This window comes from Amblyraja radiata, chromosome 1 (assembly GCF_010909765.2).
Source record: "Amblyraja radiata isolate CabotCenter1 chromosome 1, sAmbRad1.1.pri, whole genome shotgun sequence".
NCBI classification, from domain to species: domain Eukaryota; kingdom Metazoa; phylum Chordata; class Chondrichthyes; order Rajiformes; family Rajidae; genus Amblyraja; species Amblyraja radiata.
In genome coordinates, this window is record NC_045956.1 from 82,109,277 (window position 1) to 82,132,728 (window position 23,452).

The 23,452-nt window shown below is 41.9% G+C and overlaps 1 protein-coding gene across 2 annotated transcripts in view; it reads left to right on the forward strand.

The window, feature by feature from the left end:
• Positions 1–18,410, forward strand: part of cpeb2 (cytoplasmic polyadenylation element binding protein 2) — a 109,813-nt gene extending 91,403 nt beyond the window's left edge. For both annotated transcript variants that reach the window (XM_033025707.1, XM_033025699.1), the window contains 3 exons: positions 1,087–1,201; positions 4,552–4,733; positions 14,498–18,410. In XM_033025707.1, coding sequence (XP_032881598.1) covers positions 1,087–1,201; positions 4,552–4,733; positions 14,498–14,725 — 525 coding nt within the window. In that variant the 3' untranslated portion in view covers positions 14,726–18,410. The remainder of the gene's footprint in view (positions 1–1,086; positions 1,202–4,551; positions 4,734–14,497) is intronic.
• Positions 18,411–23,452: the final 5,042 nt, after the last annotated feature.

Here is a 23,452-nt window from a genome sequence, read left to right on the forward strand (position 1 = left end):
CAAACATCATTACACATGACTTCAGGTTAACAACGCAGTGAAGCAAATTACTGATATAATTAGTTGTTCATTCATACACTGACAGGTCAAATGGTCAAAGTTTGTTTGTACTCAAACCAAGCATTCGAAATGTTTAATGCTTTTGGGAATCATAACTTTTCCACCCCACTTGCAAAAAAGTAGAGTAGCCATATTCAACAGTATTTTGCACATGTTTGTAAATGACAGTGATGTTATCAGATTTCTGGATATAATCTAAATGTGTGTTCAAACATGCTTTATAAACTGTTCACAAGTCTAATGACTAAGAGTCTGTTAATTACCCTGTTTCTCTGATTGTGATTTTTTTAAAATCTGGAATATATTTATTATGTTTGAATCCTTCATGGAAGTATAAAGGTTGGGTATAACACATGTAAAGTCTTACTAGTGGTGTGTTGGCAACAAACCTAACCTAACAATCTTGCATTCATTTTTAGAAGTGGTGGGGTTGTAATGGGCAGGAATGCACAACTGTATTAAGTGATCCTCCCATTTAGAAGTTACAGATGAAAGTTCATCCAATTTTTGTGGTTAGTTTCTATGACATAACTAAAACTGTCAAACGCTTCAAACGTTTTAAATGTTCATGAAAAGATCAAATTGTGAAACATGTCAGGAGAAATGAATGCCCTAAAACACATTTAAATATTTAAAAATGCAGTTTAGCACTTTAAGGGAACATATACTTGCCCGAGTCCATTGCATTCCACCCCCTCCTTTGAAATCAATGAGGTAGCTGTCCCCGAGTTATCTCTGACCACGGGGTCGTTGCCAGCTTGTGTACCAAAGGTAGTGTGGACTTGCAGCCCATGAATGTTCAGCATTGCACTGAACTTGTTTGCTGTGCATGAAATTGTCAGCAAACATTGCCTATTTTTCCTAAATATCCACACTATTGTGTTTATTTGATAGTAAATGCCCTTTTGTTTTTCACCAAGATTTCTTCATTGAGGTTGAAGAATGCCAGTTGCAGTTCTCTGATTGAAGATTGTTTTTGTATAGCAGTATTTGAGTGGACTGAACGTGTTCTGTTCATTTAATCAGGTTCAGATTCGGCCATGGAATTTAAGTGACAGCGACTTTGTAATGGATGGTTCACAGCCACTTGATCCTCGCAAAACCATCTTTGTAGGAGGGGTTCCTCGTCCTCTGAGAGCTGGTAAAGAAAACTTCACTGAAATATTTGAAATGATTTTTTTCCAATATAGCATAATAGCATATTTAAAAATGTTTAAATATTTAAACCATAATCAAATATTACATTTGTCCTAACCTGAAATGTCCTATACTGCTGACTAAGCAAAATCCATGCACGTACACTTGTACCAGCATAAAATATGTGGTTTCATCTTGACAGGGCAAATTAATCACTGTTCATTTGACCATTTCCTACTGATTACCATTCTATCTGGTTGAAAATGGTTATTTGTTCGACCATCTCTTTGCTTTCAAAATGATTGTCATAGCCTGATTGTTTTTGATTTTTTTTGATTTATTTATTTTTTAATTGGCTTTCCTATCAAACCATCTCATCTCCAACACATAATCCTCCGCCATTTCCGCCACCTCCAACGTGACCCCACCACTCGCCACATCTTCCCATCTCCCCCCATGTCTGCCTTCCGCAAAGACCGCTCCCTCCGCAACTCCCTCGTCAATTCTTCCCTTCCCTCCCGCACCACCCCCTCCCCGGGCACTTTCCGTTGCAACCGCAAGAAATGCAACACCTGTCCCTTCACCTCCCCCCTCGACTCCATTCAAGGTCCCAAGCAGTCGTTCCAGGTGCGACAAAGGTTCACCTGTATCTCCTCCAACCTCATCTACTGCATCCGCTGCTCTAGATGTCAGCTAATTTACATCGGTGAGACCAAGCGTAGGTTGGGCGACCGTTTCGCCGAACACCTCCGCTCAGTCCGCAATAACCTACCTGACCTCCCGGTGGCTCAGCACTTCAACTCCCCCTCCCATTCCCAATCCGACCTCTCTGTCCTGGGTCTCCTCCATTGCCAGAGTGAGCAACAGCGGAAATTGGAGGAACAGCACCTCATATTCCGTCTGGGGTCCTTGCGCCCTTATGGCATCAACATTGAATTCCCCCAATTTGGCTAGCCTGTGCTGTCCCCTCCCCTTCCTTCACCCTCTAGCTGTCTCCTCCCACCCTCCCATCCGCCCGCCCTCGGGCTCCTCCTCCTCCCCCCTTTTTCCTTCTTTCTTTCCCCACCCCCCATCAGTCTGAAGAAGGGTTTCGGCCCGAAACGTCGCCTATTTCCTTCGCTCCATAGATGCTGCTGCACCCGCTGAGTTCCTCCAGCAATTTTGTGTACCATCTCATCTCCAATGTCCCTCGACCCTAAATTATTATGCCCATTGCTTCCCTGAATTGTTCATATCCGGTGCAACTCATTTTGAACATTTCTATGATTTCTCACATCCACGGATCTGGAAGAGCCCTACTCAAAATTTTTAACATATTCAACCGTTGTACAAACGCTATGTTATTGTTCTTTGTTATCCTCAGTCTGTGAAGACTTTAACATAATTAAGCATACTATCTTCTTCCAGTTTCTCTGTTCTTCAGTTTGTGTGACTGCTCTTGTATGTTTCCAAGTACCTTAAGTCCAAGTGGAGTCCCATGTGGAGTCATAGTCATACAGTGTGGATTTCACCTATTTCACCCCTCCCCTTGCCCTTCCACCTATAGTCCTTCCTCTAGCTTCACAATTCACAACTCTTCAATTATTTTCATCTCTGCTTTTTGTCCAGCTATCTGTCTGTCAAACAACCTTCCTCATGTGTATCAATCTATTACCTGCCAGGCTTTGTCCTTTCCCCGGAATAAGGGTCCCAACCCAAAACATGAACTATCCTTGTTTCCCAGAGATGCTACCTGACCTACTTGAGTTACTCCAGCGCTTGATATAATCTTTAGCAATGTCTTCTCTTACCACACAGTCAATTTGGGAGTGCCCATAGGTATCCATTCTTCATCCCATCTAGCTTCATAGTAGCATGTTTTGTTGGGCAACTTAATCCACATATATAGAACTGGATTGTGTGTCTATGATGGTGACGCTGAATTTTATCTGCCACGTATACTGTTAACTTCTCCACTGCCTCTGTATCGTTACGTTTTCAATAGGGAAAGTCAAAGCGGTGGTTTTCTACTCCTGCCACAGCACCAAGTTCAGTCTTCATAGGGTTTACATTTTTCAGATTGTTCTTTTGCACAGCTTGCCCTCTTTCATCTACCAATTGACATTCACGACTTTAGATATCTAAGCTCAAACTGTCTTCCACCCTCTGTGCTTATACCTCATCCTGTGACGTTTACCTCTGACAAAATTGTTTGGGAAACTTCCGAGTTCCTCTCCCTTTAATTTCTACCCATCTTTTCTTTGGAATCCTACAAAAAAGTATTTGAATACCTAAATATTAAAAGTGGCTCCTACTTGACATTAATCGAGGCAAAGTTAGTTTGCCTACCAGAATATTCCAACAGTGGTAAATTTCTGGTTTACTTTTACTTATTTACATTTACCTTTTGACTGCTGAATTGAACTAACTAATGGAACTCTAGAAGTGATTAATAGTGTGGGTTTAAAATGGCAAATGTAAAACAAAATTAAAAGCAAACTTGTTGGCCTGTGTGGGCAAGCCTAACTTGCCCACACAGACCAACATGTCCCAGCTACACTAGTCCCACCTGCCTGCGCTTGGTCTATATCCCTCCAAACCTGTCCGATCCATGTACCTGTCTAACAGTTTCTTAAACGTTGGGATTGTCCCTGCCTCATCTACCTCCTCTGGCAGCTTGTTCCATACACCCACCACCTTTTGTGTGAAAAAGTTACCCCTCCGATTCCTATTAAATCTTTTCCCCTTCACCTTGAACCTATGTCCTCTGGTCCTCAATTCCCCTACTCTGGGCAAGAGACTGTGCATCTACCCGATCCATTATTCTCATGACTTTGTACACCCCTATAAGACCACCCCTCATCCTCCTGCGCTCCAAGGATTAGAGACCCAGCCTACTCGAGCTCTCCCTATAGCTCACAACCTCTAGTCTTGGCAACATCGTAAATCTTCTCTGAACCCTTTCAAGGTTGACAATATCAAGCAATTTCAAGCAATGTAAGGCAATTTCACCAAAATGTTCAATGCTGAATATGAAGCACATCATTTAACTAGAATTGTGGAAACTTGCTTGATCAATGGTCTTTTTATCATTAATGTTTTATTATTATTATTATTAATGTTTAGTGTTTTCTCAGTCATTCTTAACTGTCACTATGTCATGTTGTGGGCGGAGCACCAAGGCAAATTCCTTGTATGTGAATACTTGACCAATAAACTTACTTATTTATTAATATACTGGCATCTCTTAAATAATTATACGTTTTGCAATACAGTGGCATATTGAAGGACCTTCCGTTTATTGGTACTATTTTACATGATTTGTTCAATTCAGTACATATTCTGAGTTTTAAAAGTTTTTGTACTTTTTCTTAGTGGAGCTAGCAATGATAATGGATCGCCTTTATGGTGGAGTGTGTTATGCAGGAATTGATACTGACCCAGAGCTGAAGTACCCAAAAGGTGCGGGGCGTGTTGCTTTTTCAAATCAGCAGAGCTATATAGCTGCCATCAGTGCTCGATTTGTTCAGCTACAGCATGGTGATATAGATAAACGGGTAAGTGGTATCTTTTGAACTTACCAGATCCGATTACCTCTTTTAATTTAATTTTGGAAGTCCTCTAAAATTTAACAGCTAAACCTCTGGCTGCAGAAAACGCTACAAATTGTACATGATAAATCGAGTGACCCGACTAAGCAAAAAATGGAACAGTTGTGCAAGCACATTTGGAAACATTGTACATTTTATTGTGTGAATCTAAGGTCATGAAAGCCTCCATATTATTGGAGCTTTTCCTCCAATCGTTACTCTGTGGAAAGGCTGCATACTAGATATTGTATTTGGTTAACAAAACAAGAATAATGCAAAACTCTCACAGTTGTAGATAGAAAATAATGAGTCTGCATGACTGTGCAATGAGTAGACATCAGCAAAACGTAAAGTTAAGAAGAGACAAGAGAATGCCTTGAAAAATTCTACACACACAGCAGTATGTATAATAGGAGAGAATTATTTAGCAACTGTTAAAGTTGGACCATTGCAGAGGAACATGGATTAGAGCTAATAAATTTGCCTCTGTACTCCACAATTTGAGATTTGTAATAGAAAATGTTTTAAAATGGCCTTTATTAAAATCTGACAATGTGCACTTTAACCACGTTTTTTTTTTCTATTACAAATCTCAAATTGTGGAGTACAGAGGCAAATAAATAAATGATGGGTCTTTGTCCTAAACATTATGGAGGGCACTGTACATTAAAACATGAGCCCTCCACTCCGCACTGGACCACTTGGACAACAAAAACTCATATGTCAGGCTGTTATCATCGATTACAGCTCGGCATTCAACACAATCATCCCCTCCAAACTGGTTACCAAACTCGCAGAACTGGGTCTCTGCGCATCCCTCTGCAACTGGATCCTCGACTTCCTCATCCACAGACCACAGTCTGTTCGTATTGGTGGAAATATGTCAGCCTCGATAACAATCAGCACGGGAGCACCTCAAGGCTGCGTGCTCAGCCCCCTGCTGTACTCTATACCCATGACTGCGTAGCCAACCACAGTGCAAACTCCATCATCAAGTTCGCTGATGACACCACTGTTGTGGGACGTATCACTGATGGGGATGAGTCAGAGTACAGAAGAGAGATCGAGCAACTGTCCATATGGTGCCAGCGCAATAACCTGGCCCTCAACACCAGCAAAACCAAGGAACTGATTGTGGACTTTGGAAGGAGTAGGAGGGGGACCCACAGCCCCATTTATATCAACGGGTCGATGGTCAAGAACTTCAAATTCATGGGCGTGCACATCTCTGAAGTTCTTTCCTGGTCCGAGAACACTAACGCAATTATCAAAAAAGCTCATCAGCGCCTCTACTTCCTGAGAAGATTACGGAGAGTCGGATTGTCAAGGAAGACTCTCTCTAACTTCTACAGGTGCACAGTCGAGAGCATTCTGACCGGTTGCATCGTGGCTTGGTTCGGCAATTTGAGCGCCCTGGAGAGGAAAAGACTACAAAAAGTAGTAAACACTGCCCAGTCCATCATCGACTCTGACCTTCCTTCCATCGAGGGGATTTATCGCAGTCGCTGCCTCAAAAGGGCTGGCAGTATCATCAAAGACCCACACCATCCTGGCCACACATTCATCTCCCTGCTACCTTCAGGTAGAAGGTACAGGAGCCCGAAGACTGCAACAACCAGGTTCAGGAATAGCTACTTCCCCACAGCCATCAGGCTATTAAACCTGGCTCAGACAAAACTCTGATTATTAATAATCACTTTCTGCTATTTGCACTTTATCAGTTTATTTATTCATGTGTGTATATATTTATATCATGGTATATGGACACATTTACAGGTGCACAACGTTTTATCCAAAAGCCTTGGGACCAGACACTTCTCGGATTTCGGGATTTTTCGGTTTTCCGAACGGAAGGTTTTTAGCGTAGCTTTTAACATGTGGCTCAGTGGTAGAGTGCTCGGCTCGTGGCCGCAAGGTCGTGAGTTTGCGCCTCGATCCCGGCAGTTACCCGGTCAGGGCCGGCCTTTAGCCGATAGGACCTATTTCTCCCAATTGGGCCCCGCGCCTAAGGGGGGCCCCCACACTAGAGTAATCAAATCAATTGGAGCAAAGATCTTATAGCGCGCAAGATGGTCCACTCCTGCGAAATACAATGAACTGACGCGTAGTCCGCACCGGAGCGTAACCTCCGTCATTTCAGTAACCCCGACCCGACTTCAGTTATGCCTCTCGCAGCGTTGCGGGGGAACAGTTTAGGTGTTGTTAAATGTTTTTTAAATTTTTATCACTTCCTTTTAAACGGCACATGCCTTGTACTTTTTAAACGGCACATACTGCAGATGCTGATTAAACCGAAGACAGACGCAAAAGGCTGGAGTAAATCAGCGGATCAGGCTGCATCTCTGATGAGGAATACGTGATAATAGGAGGAAATAGGTGATATTTCGGGTCGACTTTTTCAATAGCTGCCATGAGGGGAGAAGCGCCGGCACCAAGAGCGAGTGAAAGCGTGGACAGACGGACGAAAGCAACGTTCATAGAGCGGCGTTGGTAGACATTTCGGGTCGAGACCCTTCTTCAGACTGACAGTCAAGGGAAACGGGAGATATCAGCATATCTTCCATTCACTTAGTACCGTCCATAGCTCTTGCTCCTCTTTCCCCTGAGTCAGTCAGAAGAGGGGTCTCGACCCGAAATGCCACCTACAAAGATCTTTGGTCACCTATTCCGATCTATGATCGTTGCTTTTGTCCGTTCTGTCCGCGCGTTCGCTCGCTCTTAGTGCCAGCGTTTCTCCCCTCAGACTCCGCCAAACAAACACACACACACACACACACACACACACACACACACACAGCATGTCCGGCAGATCGCTGCGGGCCGAGAGAGAGTAGAGAGGTAGAGGGGGAAGAAAGGGGTAGATGGGGAGGGGGGTGTGAGGGGGAATGGAGAAGGGGGAGGTGCCCTCACGCTCCCGGGGCAGCTCTCCCGTCCCTCTAGTCGCCGTGCTTCATGCACACAGCCCCGGCTCCCGCCCTCCCCCCTCTCTCCAGGAAGACGCGGTGAACAATACACGGAGGGCCGGGCCGGGGGTTACAGCAACGTTTACAAACCTCGGACTCAGCTCACGCCCGGACCCAGGCATCTGTTCCCGCCGCTGGACCTCTCCCTCCCTTCCCTCCCTTCCCTCCTTCTCTCCCTTCTCTCCTTCTCCCCTCAGACTCCGCCAAACAAACACACACGCAGCATGTCCGGCAGATCCTTCCTCTCTCTTTTCCCTTCTCTCCCCTCCCTTTGCCGAAACCCTTCCTCAGACTGATAGGGGGGACTGATAGGGCAGTCTGAGGAAGGGTTTCGGCCCGAAGCGTTACCTATTTCCTTCGCTCCATAGATGCTGCTGCACCCGCGGAGTTTCTCCAGCATTTTTGTGAATCCCTAGACCTAGTTCAGTGAGCGTCCACCGAGGTGACCGCGGAACCTCTCCGGGCGACCCTCGGTGGACGCTCACTGTACTAGGTCTAGGGATTCCTACTCTCCCGGGCAATATACCCTCCCTTTTTTCCAGGACCGAAAATGTCCGATTTTCGGAGCTTTTCGGTTTCCGGTATTTCGGATAAAAGGTTGTGCACCTGTATCTGTTTTGTAGTAAATGCCTACTATTTTCTGTGTGCTTAAGCAAAGCAAGAATTTCATTGTCCTATACAGGGACACATGACAATAAACTCACTTGAACTTGAGAATAACCAAATGCTGTATTTTTTTTAACAATGCAGTGCAGCAGCAAACTTTAATATTTTGAACAGAGAAACTTCAGCAGCTGATTGACATTGGAAAATTGCTCAAAGGTAGAGCTAGTAATACCAAGTTGGCACTAATGAATTTGGTCTTGGTCTGTGCCTTCTGCTTCTAGCATTGATGGTGTTAATAAGAATTTTTATTTATTTATTTTTTTTTTCTATTGGATATTTAATTTAAATGTCTTGGATAGCAAAATTTGGTGATCACACTTATGCTTTTTTTTACCTCTCATGTCAGTTGCCTCAAGATTCTATCGTATCCATTGAATCCATTTTTAAAAAGCAACATTTGGACATGTGCAAGGATAGGGTAGGGTTGGGGGGATGCAGTCAGGTGGGTCGGGTGTGGATTGGACATTTTGGTTGGGGTAGGTAAGTCGGGCCAAAGGGCCTGTTTCCACGCTGTATCAGTCTGAAGAAGGGTCTTGACCCAAAATGTCACCTATTTCTTCTCTCCAGAGATGCTGCCTGTCCCACTGAGTTACTCCAGCATTCTGTGTCTATTTTCGATAAACCAGCATCTACACTTCCTTCCTACACTCCACGCTATATGACTCAGATTTTCTTTCTTGTCCCTTATTTCAAGTGAAACATAGAACATATAAATTAGGTGCAGGAGTAGGCCATTTGGCCCTTCGAGCCTGCACCGCCATTCAATATGATCATGGCTGATCATCCAACTCAGTATCCCGTACCTGCCTTCTCTCCATACCCTCTGATCCCCTTAGCCACAAGGGCCACATCTAACTCCCTCTTAAATATAGCCAATGAACTGGCCTCAACTACCCTCTGTGGCAGAGAGTTCCAGAGATTCACCACTCTCTGTGTGAAAAAAGTTTTTCTCATCTCGGTTTTAAAAGATTTCCCCCTTATCCTTAAGCTGTGACCCCTTGTCCTGGACTTCCCCAACATCGGGAACAATCTTCCTGCATCTAGCCTGTCCAACCCCTTAAGAATTTTGTAAGTTTCTATAAGATCCCCTCTCAATCTCCTAAATTCTAGAGAGTATAAACCAAGTCTATCCAGTCTTTCTTCATAAGACAGTCCTGGCATCCCAGGAATCAGTCTGGTGAACCTTCTCTGCACTCCCTCTATGGCAATAATGTCCTTCCTCAGATTTGGAGACCAAAACTGTACGCAATACTCCAGGTGTGGTCTCACCAAGACCCTGTACAACTGCAGTAGAACCTCCCTGCTCCTATACTCAAATCATTTTGCTATGAAAGCTAACATACCATTCGCTTTCTTCACTGCCTGCTGCACCTGCATGCCTACTTTCAATTAGAATTAGAATTAGAATTTCCTTTATTGTCATTCAGACCTTACGGTCTGAACGAAATTTCGTGCCTGCAGTCATACATACAATAATACAATAATAAACAACAATAAACACAAATTAACATCCACAAAAATCTTAGGGCTGCAGTCTCTTCCCTCCTCTTCTCCCTCTGCGCTGAGGCGATACCCCACCGGGCGATGGTACAAACAGTCCCGCGGCTCACCGAACCCCGCAAACGGGCTGGCTCAATGACTGGTGTACCATGACACCCAGGTCTCGCTGCATCTCCCCTTTTCCTAATCGGCCACCATTTAGATAATAGTCTGCTTTCCTGTTTTTGCCACCAAAATGGATAACCTCACATTTATCCACATTATACTGCATCTGCCAAACATTTGCCCACTCACCCAGCCTATCCAAGTCACCTTGCAGTCTCCTAGCATCCTCCTCACAGCTAACACTGCCCCCCAGCTTAGTGTCATCCGCAAACTTGGAGATATTGCCTTCAATTCCCTCATCCAGATCATTAATATATATTGTAAATAGCTGGGGTCCCAGCACTGAGCCTTGCGGTACCCCACTAGTCACTGATACACCAGTCCAGATACACCACATCCACTGGTTCTCCCCTATCCACGCTACTAGTTACATCCTCGAAATATTCTATAAGATTCGTCAGACATGATTTACCTTTTGTAAATCCATGCTGACTTTGTCCAATGATTTCACCACTTTCCAAATGTGCTGCTATCCCATCTTTAATAACTGACTCTAGCAGTTTCCCCACTACCGATGTTAGACTAACTGGTCTGTAATTCCCCGTTTTCTCTCTCCCTCCCTTAAAAAGTGGGGTTACGTTTGCTACCCGCCAATCCTCAGGAACTACTCCAGAATCTAAAGAGTTTTGAAAGATTATTACTAATGCATCCACTATTTCTGGAGCTACTTCCTTAAGTACTCTGGGATGCAGCCTATCTGGCCCTGGGGATTTATCGGCCTTTAATCCATTTAATTTACCCAACACCACTTCCCGGCTAACCTGGATTTCACTCAATTCCTCCAACTCCTTTGACCCGCGGTCCCCTGCTATTTCCGGCAGATTATTTATGTCTTCCTTAGTGAAGACGGAACCAAGTAGTTATTCAATTGGTCCGCCATATCCTTGTTCCCCATGATCAACTCACCTGTTTCTGACTGCAAGGGACCTACATTTGTTTTAACTAATCTCTTTCTTTTCACATATCTATAAAGACTTTTGCAGTCAGTTTTTATGTTCCCTGCCAGTTTTCTTTCATAATCTATTTTTCCTTTCCTAATTAAGCCCTTTGTCCTCCTCTGCTGGTCTCTGAATTTCTCCCAGTCCTCCGGTATGCTGCTTTTTCTGGCTAATTTGTACGCATCATCCTTCGCTTTGATACTATCCCTGATTTCCCTTGTTATCCACTGGATGCACTACCTTCCCTGATTTATTCTTTTGCCAAACTGGGATGAACAATTTTTGTAGTTCATCCATGCAGTCTTTAAATGTCTTCCATTGCATATACACCGTCAACCCTTTTAGAATTAATTGCCAGTCAATCTTGGCCAATTCACGTCTCATACCCTCAAAGTTACCTTTCTTTAAGTTCAGAACCATTGTTTCTGAATTAACAATGTCACTCTCCATCCTAATGAAGAACTCAACCATATTATGGTCACTCTTGCCCAAGGGGGCACGTACAACAAGACTGCTAACTAACCCTTCCTCATTACTCAATACCCAGTCTAAAATAGCCTGCTCTCTTGTTGGTTCCTCTACATGTTGATTTAGATAACTATCCCGCATACATTCCAAAAAATCCTCTTCCTTTCCACCTCCTTTTCCTTTCTGTCTATCCCTCCTGAATATTGAATATCCCTGGATGTTCAGCTCCCAGCCTTTGTCACCCTGGAGCCATGTCTCCGTGATCCCAACTATATCATAATCATTAATGGCTATCTGCACGTTCAACTCATCCACCTTATTACGAATACTCCTTGCATTGAGACACAAAGCCTTCAGGCTTGTTTTTACAATGCTCTTACCCCTTATACAATTATGTTGAAAAGTGGCCCTTTTTGATTTTTGCCCTGGTTTTGTCTGCCTGCCACTTTTACTTTTCACCTTGCTACCTATTGCTTCTACCCTCATTTTACACCCCCCTGCCTCTCTGCTCTTGTACCCATCCCCCTGCCACATTAGTTTAAATCTTCCCCGACAGCACTAGCAAACACTCCCCCAAGGACATTGGTTCCATTCCAGCCCCAGTGCAGACCGTCCTGTTTGTACTGGTCCCACCTCCCCCAGAACTGGTTCCAATGCCCTAAAAATTTGAATCCCTCCCCCTTGCACCATTTTTCAAGCCACGTATTCATCTGCAATATCCTCCTATTTCTACTCTGACTGGCCCGTGGTACTGGTAGTAATCCAGAGATTATTACCTTTGAGGTCCTACTTTTAAGTTTATCTCCTAGCTCGCTAAATTCATCTTGTAGGACCTCATCCCTTTTTTTACCTATATCGTTGGTGCCAATATGCACCACGACAACTGGCTGTTCACCCTCCCCCTCCAGAATGTTCTGCAGCAGTTCAGTGACATCCTTGACCCTTGCACCAGGGAGGCAACATACCATCCTCGAGTCTCGTTTGCGGCCGCAGAAACGCCTATCTATTCCCCTGACAATTGAATCCCCTATTACTATTGCCCTTCCACTCTTTTCCCCCCCCTCATGTGCCGCAGAGCCACCCATGGTGCCATGAACTTGGCTGCTGCTGCATTCCCCTGATGAGCCATCTCCCTCAACAGTATCCAAAATGGTATACCTGTTTAGGAGGGAGATGACCGCAGGGGACTCCTGCACTACTTGCCTACTGCTTTGCTGGCTATTGGCCACCCGTTCCCTTTCTGTCCTCTTACCTTTTACCTGCGTGTGACCAACTCGCTGTACATGCTATCCACGACTTTCTCAGCATCGTGGATGCTCCAGTATGAATCCAGCCGCAGTTCCAATCGTTCAATGCGGTCTGCCAGGAGCTGCAGCTGTACACACTTCCTGCAAACGTAGTCACCAGGGACACTGACCATATCTCACATGTTGCAGGCTGAGCAAACCACGGGGCCAATCTCCACTGACATATCTTACTCCCAAATTAACTCTATATTAAATATTAAAAAACACAAAACTTTATCCTTTAAACTTTACTAATAAATGCTAATAAATACTGTACACTCAACTCCCAGAATCCTTAACCTGAAGGCTTAATGTAACAATGTAAACCCGGTCCTCTTCCACCAATCAGATGCTTCCACCAGACTCCTTCTCTGGAACGTTGCCGATTTTAGTGTCAGGTCCCCTCGCACCAACGGCTCCCTGGGCCTCCGTGAAAGCAAGCCCCGCGATGTATTTTATACTTACAGCGCAGGTACTCCTCCCCTCGCACCAACGGCTCCCTGGGCCTCTGTAAGTGAACAAACATTGCATATGTTGTTGGTATCTATTTTGATGCATGTGGCATGAAGTAAATGTTGTATATCGCTGTATTCATAAGGAATTTCAAAGTTTAGGTAATCAGTAATTTGACTTTTTGTTCCCTTCAATAAAACATGGTTCTATTGGAAATGCAGAGTTCATTTTGACATCTTAAGATTTCAATTCTTATGCTTTCCCAAGATCATTTAGAAAATATTATAATTTGATTTTGTTTGAGGAATTAGCATTTATATAGATTTTGTGAGAGTGGTTTGAACAGGTATATTCTGCTGACAGGTCTATTATAATTTGTATACGCTCCGATTTAACTGAGAATGTTGTTTGTTGTTTCCTATCATTTGGATAGAATAATATTGAGGGATGGATCGGATAAAATGTCCGTTTTTGAGATCTGAATAGATGTAATATGACCACAATGGTTTGTGGATTGTATAGAAAATAATCAAAAAGGTTAATGAAATGATAGACACAAGCGACTGCAGATGCTGGAATCTTGAGCAAAAACATACTACTGGAGAAACTCAGCAGGACAGGCACATCTCCCGAGGCAAATAGACAGAGAATGTTTTGGGCTGGGACCCTTCTTCAAGCATTGTCTACACATTTGTTTGGAGCCTTTATCGAGAGGACTGGATCACTTTATCAGTTTATTTATTCATGTGTGTATATATTTATATAATGGTATATGGACACATTGATCTGTTTTGTAGTAAATGCCTACTATGTTCTGTGTACTGAAGCAAAGCAAGAATTTCATTGTCCTATCAGGGACACATGACAATAAACTCACTTGAACTTGAACACCTCTGACAATGGCCAAAGAATAAAACATTAAATTAACCACTTTTGAAGAAACACATTAAATAGATATACTTTGAGTTTACACACACTGGTACTGATGTCCTTAATGTACTGAATCATTATTTTGGGGGAGAGAAGGAAGATGGGAGTGAGGATATGGATGAAACGCCCCAGGCCTTAATGTGTCCCTTCAAACAATCTGCTACAGTAATTGAGAAAAAAATTGGAAAAAAACACCTCATGGATCATGGTGACCCTGATTCTTTGTGAGCATTTGAAATGTTGCAGCCGCAGTTTTCAAACGCATATTTTTAACTATGATTATTTGTACCAGTTCTATTGATCCAAGAGATTTTGCAGACTTTTTGGGAAGAAATATGATACATTTTATTTTGTTCCAACAGGTGGAAGTTAAGCCATATGTGCTAGATGATCAAATGTGTGATGAATGCCAGGGGGCCCGGTGTGGTGGAAAGTTTGCTCCATTTTTCTGTGCCAATGTCACTTGTCTGCAGTATTACTGTGAATTTTGTTGGGCAAATATCCACTCACGTGCAGGGCGAGAATTCCACAAGCCACTGGTGAAGGAAGGGGCCGACCGCCCTCGACAAGTTCACTTCCGCTGGAGCTGAACAGAACATTCAGACGCCTGAAGGATCATGACGGATGAAGATAGGAGAGTGCATGAGGTTTTAAAAAGCTGAAGAAACCATGACTAGTTTGGAGAAATAAGTGCATTCCTCTGCCTCCTACCCCAGCTCTCAATGCGTACATCATATGTAGCAGCTAATACACTACAGGCCTCTGTTTGTCACCAAAACCCTGCATCTCAGGCTTTACTAACTTTTTTGAGGTACTTTCATGTTTTTGAGAAAAAAAGGATTTTTTGTAGTTTTTTCAAGTTATTTTTTTATATAAAATAAACTTAGAAGTGAGATTGTTGCCACTTAGGGGCGCACAGTTTGCTGCTATCTTTAATGGGTGGAGCATGCACTTATTTCAGGAAGCTCAGTTTCATCTCCAAGACCTATCCCTAGTAATTTTACCAAAGGTAGCACATAGTAGGAGGCAAAATTAGCTATAGATGAGTGATTTCTGCCACACAAAATTTTATTTTTTAATGTTGCTATTTGCAATATATACACAAACTTTTTAAAAAATAGGTTACGTTTTTGCTCTCCATTTTGACTTGCAAGAAATAATACCTCGAGACTGATCTGGTTTAACTATTTTAGCATTTGTATTATTCTTGAGCTGCATTAGGAGCTTTGCTGCTATATAGTGTTATATTTAATGCCAGAACACACAGTAACAAAATGGGATCAGAAACAATAATAACAGCTGCATAAAGAAAGAATTAAATGCAGGCAGCAATGGCCTAGACTGCCACAATTTACAATGTGAATTTAAACAACTGCATGTTTACTTGTACACCTAATGCATGCAGTAGTATATTTAGTATATTCATACATGTTCTTCACAACAGTGAATGCAATGTCAAATCTGGCATTCAGAAAGATTAGTTAGCATGAAAATTACAATAATACTTTTAAAGAAAATGAGGAGAAAACCTAACTTGCATGCATAAATGTGACTCCTGTAACGACAATGTCCTACTGCTACACTTTGTGTACATTATGCAAATTAGCTTTTAGAATAGAAGTGCAGCCACTATCGTGACCTGGTGGGTTGTGGAGTTTGATTTCTGCAGACTGGATGTAATCTTGTATTTCCCTGTGCAATCTTGTTAATATGTGGGTTTAGTTTTAGTGTTCAGTGAATTGTTGTCCAAAGTAGAAATCTAGAAGTAGCTAGCTAGGAATTAAAAACAAATTATTAAATGGTAAAAAACATTAAAAGCTTTGACTTCCTTGCCCCTTTCATAAAACTCTTTGGTATAATGGTTCCGACTTTCTCTACAAACCAAAGATGGTCAGCACACTACTAAACAATCACCAAACTCTTAAAAGTCCCTTCCCTCCTACCAGCCCTCTCTAAAAATATAAAATGGTACTGATTTTGTCATATAAGGAACATGAAGTACTAAACCTAACCATTTTAAAGTCAAAATGGAGATGAATATGGTATTAAATTAATCTGGTTTGGCATAGAGCATTAAATTTCTCTGCAGCTTAATCACACTAGATTGAAAAAAATGTATTAGTAAGCTGCAGAAAGTTATGCGGGTGTCAATTATTTATTTTTAAAATAGGTGATCATGCCATTACAAGCATATGCTGTATAAAACAACCGTATATAATCCTTAGGGACAATCTTTTTATGTAAGCAAGGTGTTGGTCTTGAACATTGGTGGTCTCCTGGTGTGCTTTTGTGTATGTAATTTGTCTAACTCTGCTGTTTAGTGATTGTGATGCAACTTTTAAAATGTTTGAAGTCTATGCTGTTTTGAAGAATAGCTTTTTTACTAATTTATTTATTGGCTAATGCTCCCATTTGTTACTTACCATGGTTCTCCAGGCTATTTGGAGTATTTTTTCTCTGCCAAATTTGTTCAATTTTCAGACATCCATATTGGCATTTGTTATGCACTACTTTTGTATCTTGGTGAGAATTTTTTCCAACAGTCAGCAGTTTTAGGGCACACTTTTTGACTGATGGCATCTCCTTTGCAATACCTCAATTTTTCTGAATTTAGAAGAGAAATCGATAGTTTTGCTGTTTATTATCAAAAGATCTGCATATATAATTTAATCTAGCAAATAAATGATTTAACAAATCGATAATTTTATTTTTCCATACATTCTGCTTCCTAAATTTGGAAGGGTCTAAACATTTGTAAACTATTATAGTAACCTTAGGAGGGCTCTGCTATTTAAAACTGTGCAGAAAGTAAGTGCAGTAAATTGAAATATCCCCAGCTCCTGAAATATAACTAAAGGCATAATCACTCATGTATTTTATTAAATTAATTTAATTTAAATATTAAGTGAATCCTTTTTAGGATGGGGTGGCAGTAGAATGATTTTTGTTTCATCTGCTGTCATTTCTTTCCTGTGACACTGTAGCACCTGAATTATTCAGCATTGCCATGAAGAAAATGGTAAACACTGTAATGCATCTTTTTTAAAGAAATCATATTTATTTCACTATTTTTGTAGAAATGTAATTATTTTGTTTTGATTGTATTATTTTTATATTCTAATAAGCTTGTTCACATACTATGTTCCCCGAATGTATGTATTTCTGCCCAGATGCAGGGCTCTGCAGAGAAATTAATTTTTTTAAATCACGCTGTGTTTTTGCAAAGAAAACATAAGCAAAATATATTTTATGGGAAACACTTGACATTTTAACCCCTGTTGCATCTGGCCAAGTGAGGCCTTTCCTCAAAGATGCTGAAAGACTTGAATATAACACATTTTGGAAGGCTGATTAACCTCGACTCTGTGTTGTGATGTGCAATACTGTTTCTAATGTTTGTAAGAAAAGAAAAAGAATAACAGTGTAAACCTTTTAATGCAGATTTATTTTTTTCATTGCATATTTGCAGACTAGTTATCCACAATGTCATTTTTTTACTGTCAGAAATTTTACCCCTTTGTCATGCTAATATTTTTAAATCCAGAGATCTTTGTACTGATGTAAATGATTGTAGTTATTTTGGATAGTGTTTTGCTAAAAAAAAAAGAAAAAAAGGAGATACTTTTCATGCATATTTGCTTATTTTGGTTTATTTTACTTTAAAAATATGACTACTTTTTCAACGGTAGCATGATACTTGGAATGATTTTCTTATTCAGCCAGTGTCATTAATATTATTTTGTATTTTTATGTGGAAAATATAATTTTATGATGCTAATTCCTAAAGTTTATTTTATGTTGAATTATTTTTGGAGCTAAATCTTTGTAATATTGTTAAAGTCTCTAGATTCTAATTAAATGCTTGTGTATAGATTCAGAGCGGTGGTTTACAGGAGTGTTTAGGTTGTAATTAGCAACTAATGGTTCTTTGATATGCAAATTAGACAGCCATCAACTTCTGCCAGTTCTGTTCCTTTTTGTACTTTATAGGGGAAAGTTGATTAGAAATTTTGTTTGATTTTTAAATAAAGGAGAACCCATGCTTTTTGGACACAAGATCACCTCAAGCTTGATTTAATTTTCCTTTCAACTTTTATATTTCTTTTGCATACTTCTGTTGATGTCTAATTCCTCCAGTCTGTCTGTTGTACTGGTGATAATTCTGTACTGGAATGATTTGCTGCCAACTATTTATATTAAGTAATTTTTAAATATTTGTAATATTAACTGTTGACTGAATTAATAAACCATTAAACTATTTGCATGTTTGCTCTATGCTAAAAATGTATCTGTCAACTGTCCTGTTTGAAATTAGAAAATTAACTCATATTTCCAGCGTCTTGTTACAAGTAGGAGAGTCTGTTTTCCTGAATTTTTTGCCTGTTGCATCGAGCCTCACATTATTCATTCTTTCAATTAGAAATCCCTCACTGCAGTAGCACAAGGGCTTGCAGAAACTGATATACCTGGCAAAATAGACAACGTGACTACCAAAACTGTCCCATCAAATTTGGTAAAATTGGCTTAAATAACCATTATGTTGAATTTTGTTGTTGTTTACATCAACAGGATAATTTGTAGTGCTATCCAACTAACAAAATTATTCCAGGATCAATGAATATACATTTTCTAGACTTTAAAATTAATATTACATCAACTGTGATGGATTTTTAAAAATCTGTATTACTAAAAGTAAGATCTTGACCATTTCCTGTTTTTCTGTTTCATGATTTTTGAAAAAACGCTGCCACTTACGGCTGTGATTTTTGGCCATCTTACTCTGAGTCCCCTTCCGCTGCGCAGGACAAGAGGATTTTCCCCCATCGATGAAAAGTAAAAGAGTTATTAATGTTTTAAAAATGTTGACATTCTCTCTGCTGCCCCTGCTGGTGGGAGGGGGGAGGGTCTATAAAACCCGGAAGTGTTGTGCCTCACTCAGTCTCTGCAAGATGGAGGAATCAAGAGGGTCACGTCTCTCTGGGCTGTGAATAACACTGAACACATGTGTACTCAACTGTGAGTGCCCGTAATGTGGTTTGAAAATGAAAATGTGGTTGCTTTGAAATGCTGCACTGCAAATGGTTGTTGGTGGTGGTAACTGCTTTGAAATGCTGCACTACAAATGGTTGTTGGTGGTGGTAACTGCTTTGAAATGCTGCACTGCAAATGGTTGTTGGTGGTGGTAACTGCTTAACTTCCTGTTTGCACTGTATATTGATTTTAGATAAAACACTACCATTTACGGCTGTGATTTTTGGCCATCTTACTCAGTCCCCCTCCGCTCATCAGGTGCAGAGGAATCTTCCCATCAATGAAAAATAAAAGTGTTATTAGTGTTTAAAAAAATGTTGAGAATCTCTCTCTTGTCAATCACGCCATGAAAGTCACGCCCCTTCCGGTGGGAGGGGGGAGGAGTTATCAAACCCGGAAGTGTGGATGTGGCTCAGTCTCTGCAAGATGGGGGAGGGAGAGGTCACGACTGAGCTGTGAATCAACAGAACACACTGAATGTCTACTGAATTGTGAGTGTGGTGTTTTGTGTGGTTTTATGGTGGAAATGGTATTAAAATGCATTTGAATGTGGTGGCTTTGCACCCTGCATTAAATGGTATGAAACTGCATTTGAATTTGGTGGCCTTGCACCCTGCATTAAATGGTATGAAACTGCACTTGAATCTGGTGGCCTTGCACCCTGCTTGAAGTGGTCGGAAACTGCACTTGAAATCGGTGGCATTGCACCCTGCTTGAAGTGGTATGAAACTGCAATTGAATTTGGTGGCCTTGCACCCTGCTGTAATTTCAAGGAATAACCGTGAGTCAACTGCTCGCCCACCAGCCGTGAGTGAGCTGTCAGCACATCATGCTTGAGTGACAGCTGTCACCCCAAGAATTCATTTGGCCCACAATGTCCATACTAACCCTCTGGAAACCAGTCTCTTCAGCCCAAAATACCCATACTAGCGCTCCAGAAAGCCCCCCCCCCGCCACCAATATTGGAATTGGTGGAGAGGTGGAATATTGCGTTGGGGGACCAGCCCTCCCGTGTGAACATGGGACCCAACAGGTCCCACTTAGTCTAGTAATGTATAACATTTGAGAGGCATAGATAGGGTAGATGGCAGAAAACTTTACCCAGGATTAATAAATCAAATACTTGAGGGTATAGCTTCAATGCGAGAGGGGCAGTGTTTAACAGATATGTGGGACAAGTTTTTGTACAGAGGGCGGGAGTGTCTGGAACACATTGTCCAGGGTGGTGGTTGAAGCAGATCCAATACAGTAGCAGCAGTTAAGAGACTTTTGGATATGGATATGGGTTATGTGCAGGCAGATAAGAAATGGTCTTGGCATCTGGTTCGGCTCAGACATTGGGAACTGAAGGGAGTGTTCTTGTGTTGTATTGTTCCATGTTCTATATGTCACAACATGCTTGAGAGGCTGATTGACCTCCCATTATAATATTCTTGTTCAACTGATGTTGGTGAGAGACAATTATGAAAGCAAAGTACTCTAAATGCTGAGTTTAACTTCAGCTCTGTTAAGCAATTGATATTTTTAAACCAAAGAAGAAATGGAAGTAAACTTAACATTATCATTTTTTTCAACAAAACTGGAACAATGTACAAGTATGTGATAATACTTAAAAACAAGTCAATGATAATATCACTCACAGGAAGAGACTGAAGCCTCTGCCAATATTCACATTTTACCAATCCAAAGAAAACAGATTCATTTTTGAAAGGTTGGGAACAGGACATTGAACCTCTATTTTTAAGATCTTTCATTCAATGAGCATCGATTGTTTAAAAAAAATACATTGTTTGATGATGGATAATGATAAAAAATGAAGAATAGCTGACCAAAATATGGATCGATAATAAGACCATTGGAACAGTCATTTACTCCCAATCTAACTATACTTGTGAAATAGACATTATTAAATACAGGCTTGTTGCTGGGACTGCAGCTATTTACAATATACATTGATGGTTTAGATGAAGGGATTAAAAGTAACATTAACCTACAAGCCTGTAGGTCTTTGGACTGTGGGAGGAAACCAAAGATCTTGGAGAAAACCCATGCAGATCGCAGGGAGAACGTACAAACTCCGTACAGACAGCACCCGTAGTCAGGATCGAACCCGGTTTTCCGGCGCTGCATTTGCTGTAAGACAGCAACTCTACCGCTGCGCCACCATGATCGCCCTCCAATTAGCTACCCTCAAATCCACAGGAACTGATCCTGAATCTATAGAACATTGGAAAATGATCACCAATGCGTCCATGATTTATAGAGCCACTTCCTTAAGTACCGTGTGATGCAGACCATCAGGCCCTGGGGATTTATCAGCCTTCAGTCACATCAGTCTACCCAACACTATTTCCTGCCTAATGTGAATATCCTTCAGTTCCTCCGTCACCCTAGGTCCTTGGCCACTAGTACATCTGGGAGATTGTTTGTATCTTCCTTAGTGAAGACAGATCCAAAGTACCTGTTCAACTCATCTGCCATTTCCTTGTTCCCCATAATAAATTCACGTGTTTCTGTCTTAACTAATTTGTAATTTATTGGAATTAAATCCTGTGGGTGATTATTAGAGAACTTGGGAGCCAGGATACCACTTCTGAGCAACTTGTTAAATCATATTTTATTCTTTAATAGAACTTTAGTACATTAAAAGGTACAATCCAAGGTTGTAAAATTACAATTGTCCACCAAGATAAAGTGCAAAGCATCAGTGATGGGGCCCAAGGTTATTTGAACCTAAGCCCCCAAATGAAATATTTATATTGCAGTGGGACATCTGTGGTGTACAAAATTGTTGAAGGTAAACTTTAGCAGGTTTTCCATTCCAGATAATGTGATAAAATGAAATCCAGATACATCATCATCCTGTTAATCTCCACAGGAAATCCCGATTGAAAATTAGGGATTTCTGCAAACCAGTGCATTCCTGTTTTGTTTTTTTGTGGAAAAATATGAAGAGGTACTCATTGATTCCCGAACAAACTTTTCAAGCATCTTTCTTGGACTTCCCAACCAAGAAACCTTATGAGTTCTAGGATTAAAGATTTGAAACCTTTAAAGATTCAGGGCAATGATAAGAACCTGGCATGTACTACTGAACTAAAGGAGCTGTCCCACTGCGGCGATGAAGGTAAAACGGCTGCACAGTAACGGTAAGTCCTTTAGGGAGAGGGGGGTGGGAGAGAAGGGGGAAGAAGGAGTGGAGATACTTTTAAGAAGTACTAGACCAAGTGCAGACCCGTTGGGTCTGTTCCTCCAGCGCCCGGTTGCGGTGGGGGGGCTGGGGGGGAGGCATGCAGCGTCACAGGCACTAACCACCCCCACACTCACGCTAACTACCCCCCCTTGATATATTAATATTATTAAGAGAGGGAAAGGGGGTTGAGAGTGAGGGCAGAGAGAGAATGGGGAGAGACAGAGAGAGGGGCAGAGACAGAAGGGCAAGAGACGGAGAGGGGGAGGAGGAGAGGGAGGGTGGGGAGAGAGATGGGAGGAGAGGGGCTGAGAGAGGGGGTAGTGGAGGGGATTTAGGTGAGGGAGGGAGAGAGGCGGTGAGGAGTAGAGGGGGTTGAGGAGGAGAGAGGACGGGGTGAGGAGGAGAGGGGGCGGGGTGAGGAGGAGAGGGGGTGAGGAGGAGAGGGAGGGGGTGAGGAGGAGGAGGGGGATGAGGAGGATGGGGGGGATGAGGAGGATGGGGGGGTGAGGAGGAGAGGTGGGGGGTGAGGAAACATGCTGAAAAAATTTCCGCGACCAAGCTGAGGCCGTGAGTATTTGGGAACTTCCCTCGAGCATGAAGGAGAGTTCCAGTGATCTCACAGGACCTCGTGTCGACCATGCTGCGAGTTTGAGTCGAGGGCAAACCCGTCTAAACTCGCAGATTAGGTCGCCACAGTGGGACAACCCCTTAACTTGGTGATGCCAAGTGATCGCTGTATATGGCCTGATCACAACCATACTTATCAACATCTGTAAATAGAGCTAACATCTAATAATGTTTAAAACCCAGCAGAAAATAAATGTTTATAAAGCTGCCTCGAGGCTAAAAGACCACGACAGGTTCGTGAAGCACAATTATGAAAACAAAATGACATAAAGTGGTGCAGTGGTAACAGGCAATGACAGGTTGACGGAAGAGAATGAATCAGCACTGCTTGAACTGGAGGAGATCATCGATGTAATCTGCTGCAAGACTGATTTAAAAACAAAAGGGCAAAGTCAATTTATTGGTGCATGTTGAGTCTGTGAACTCATTACAATGATGGATGTGCAGGGATTCTGGAGAACAGAAG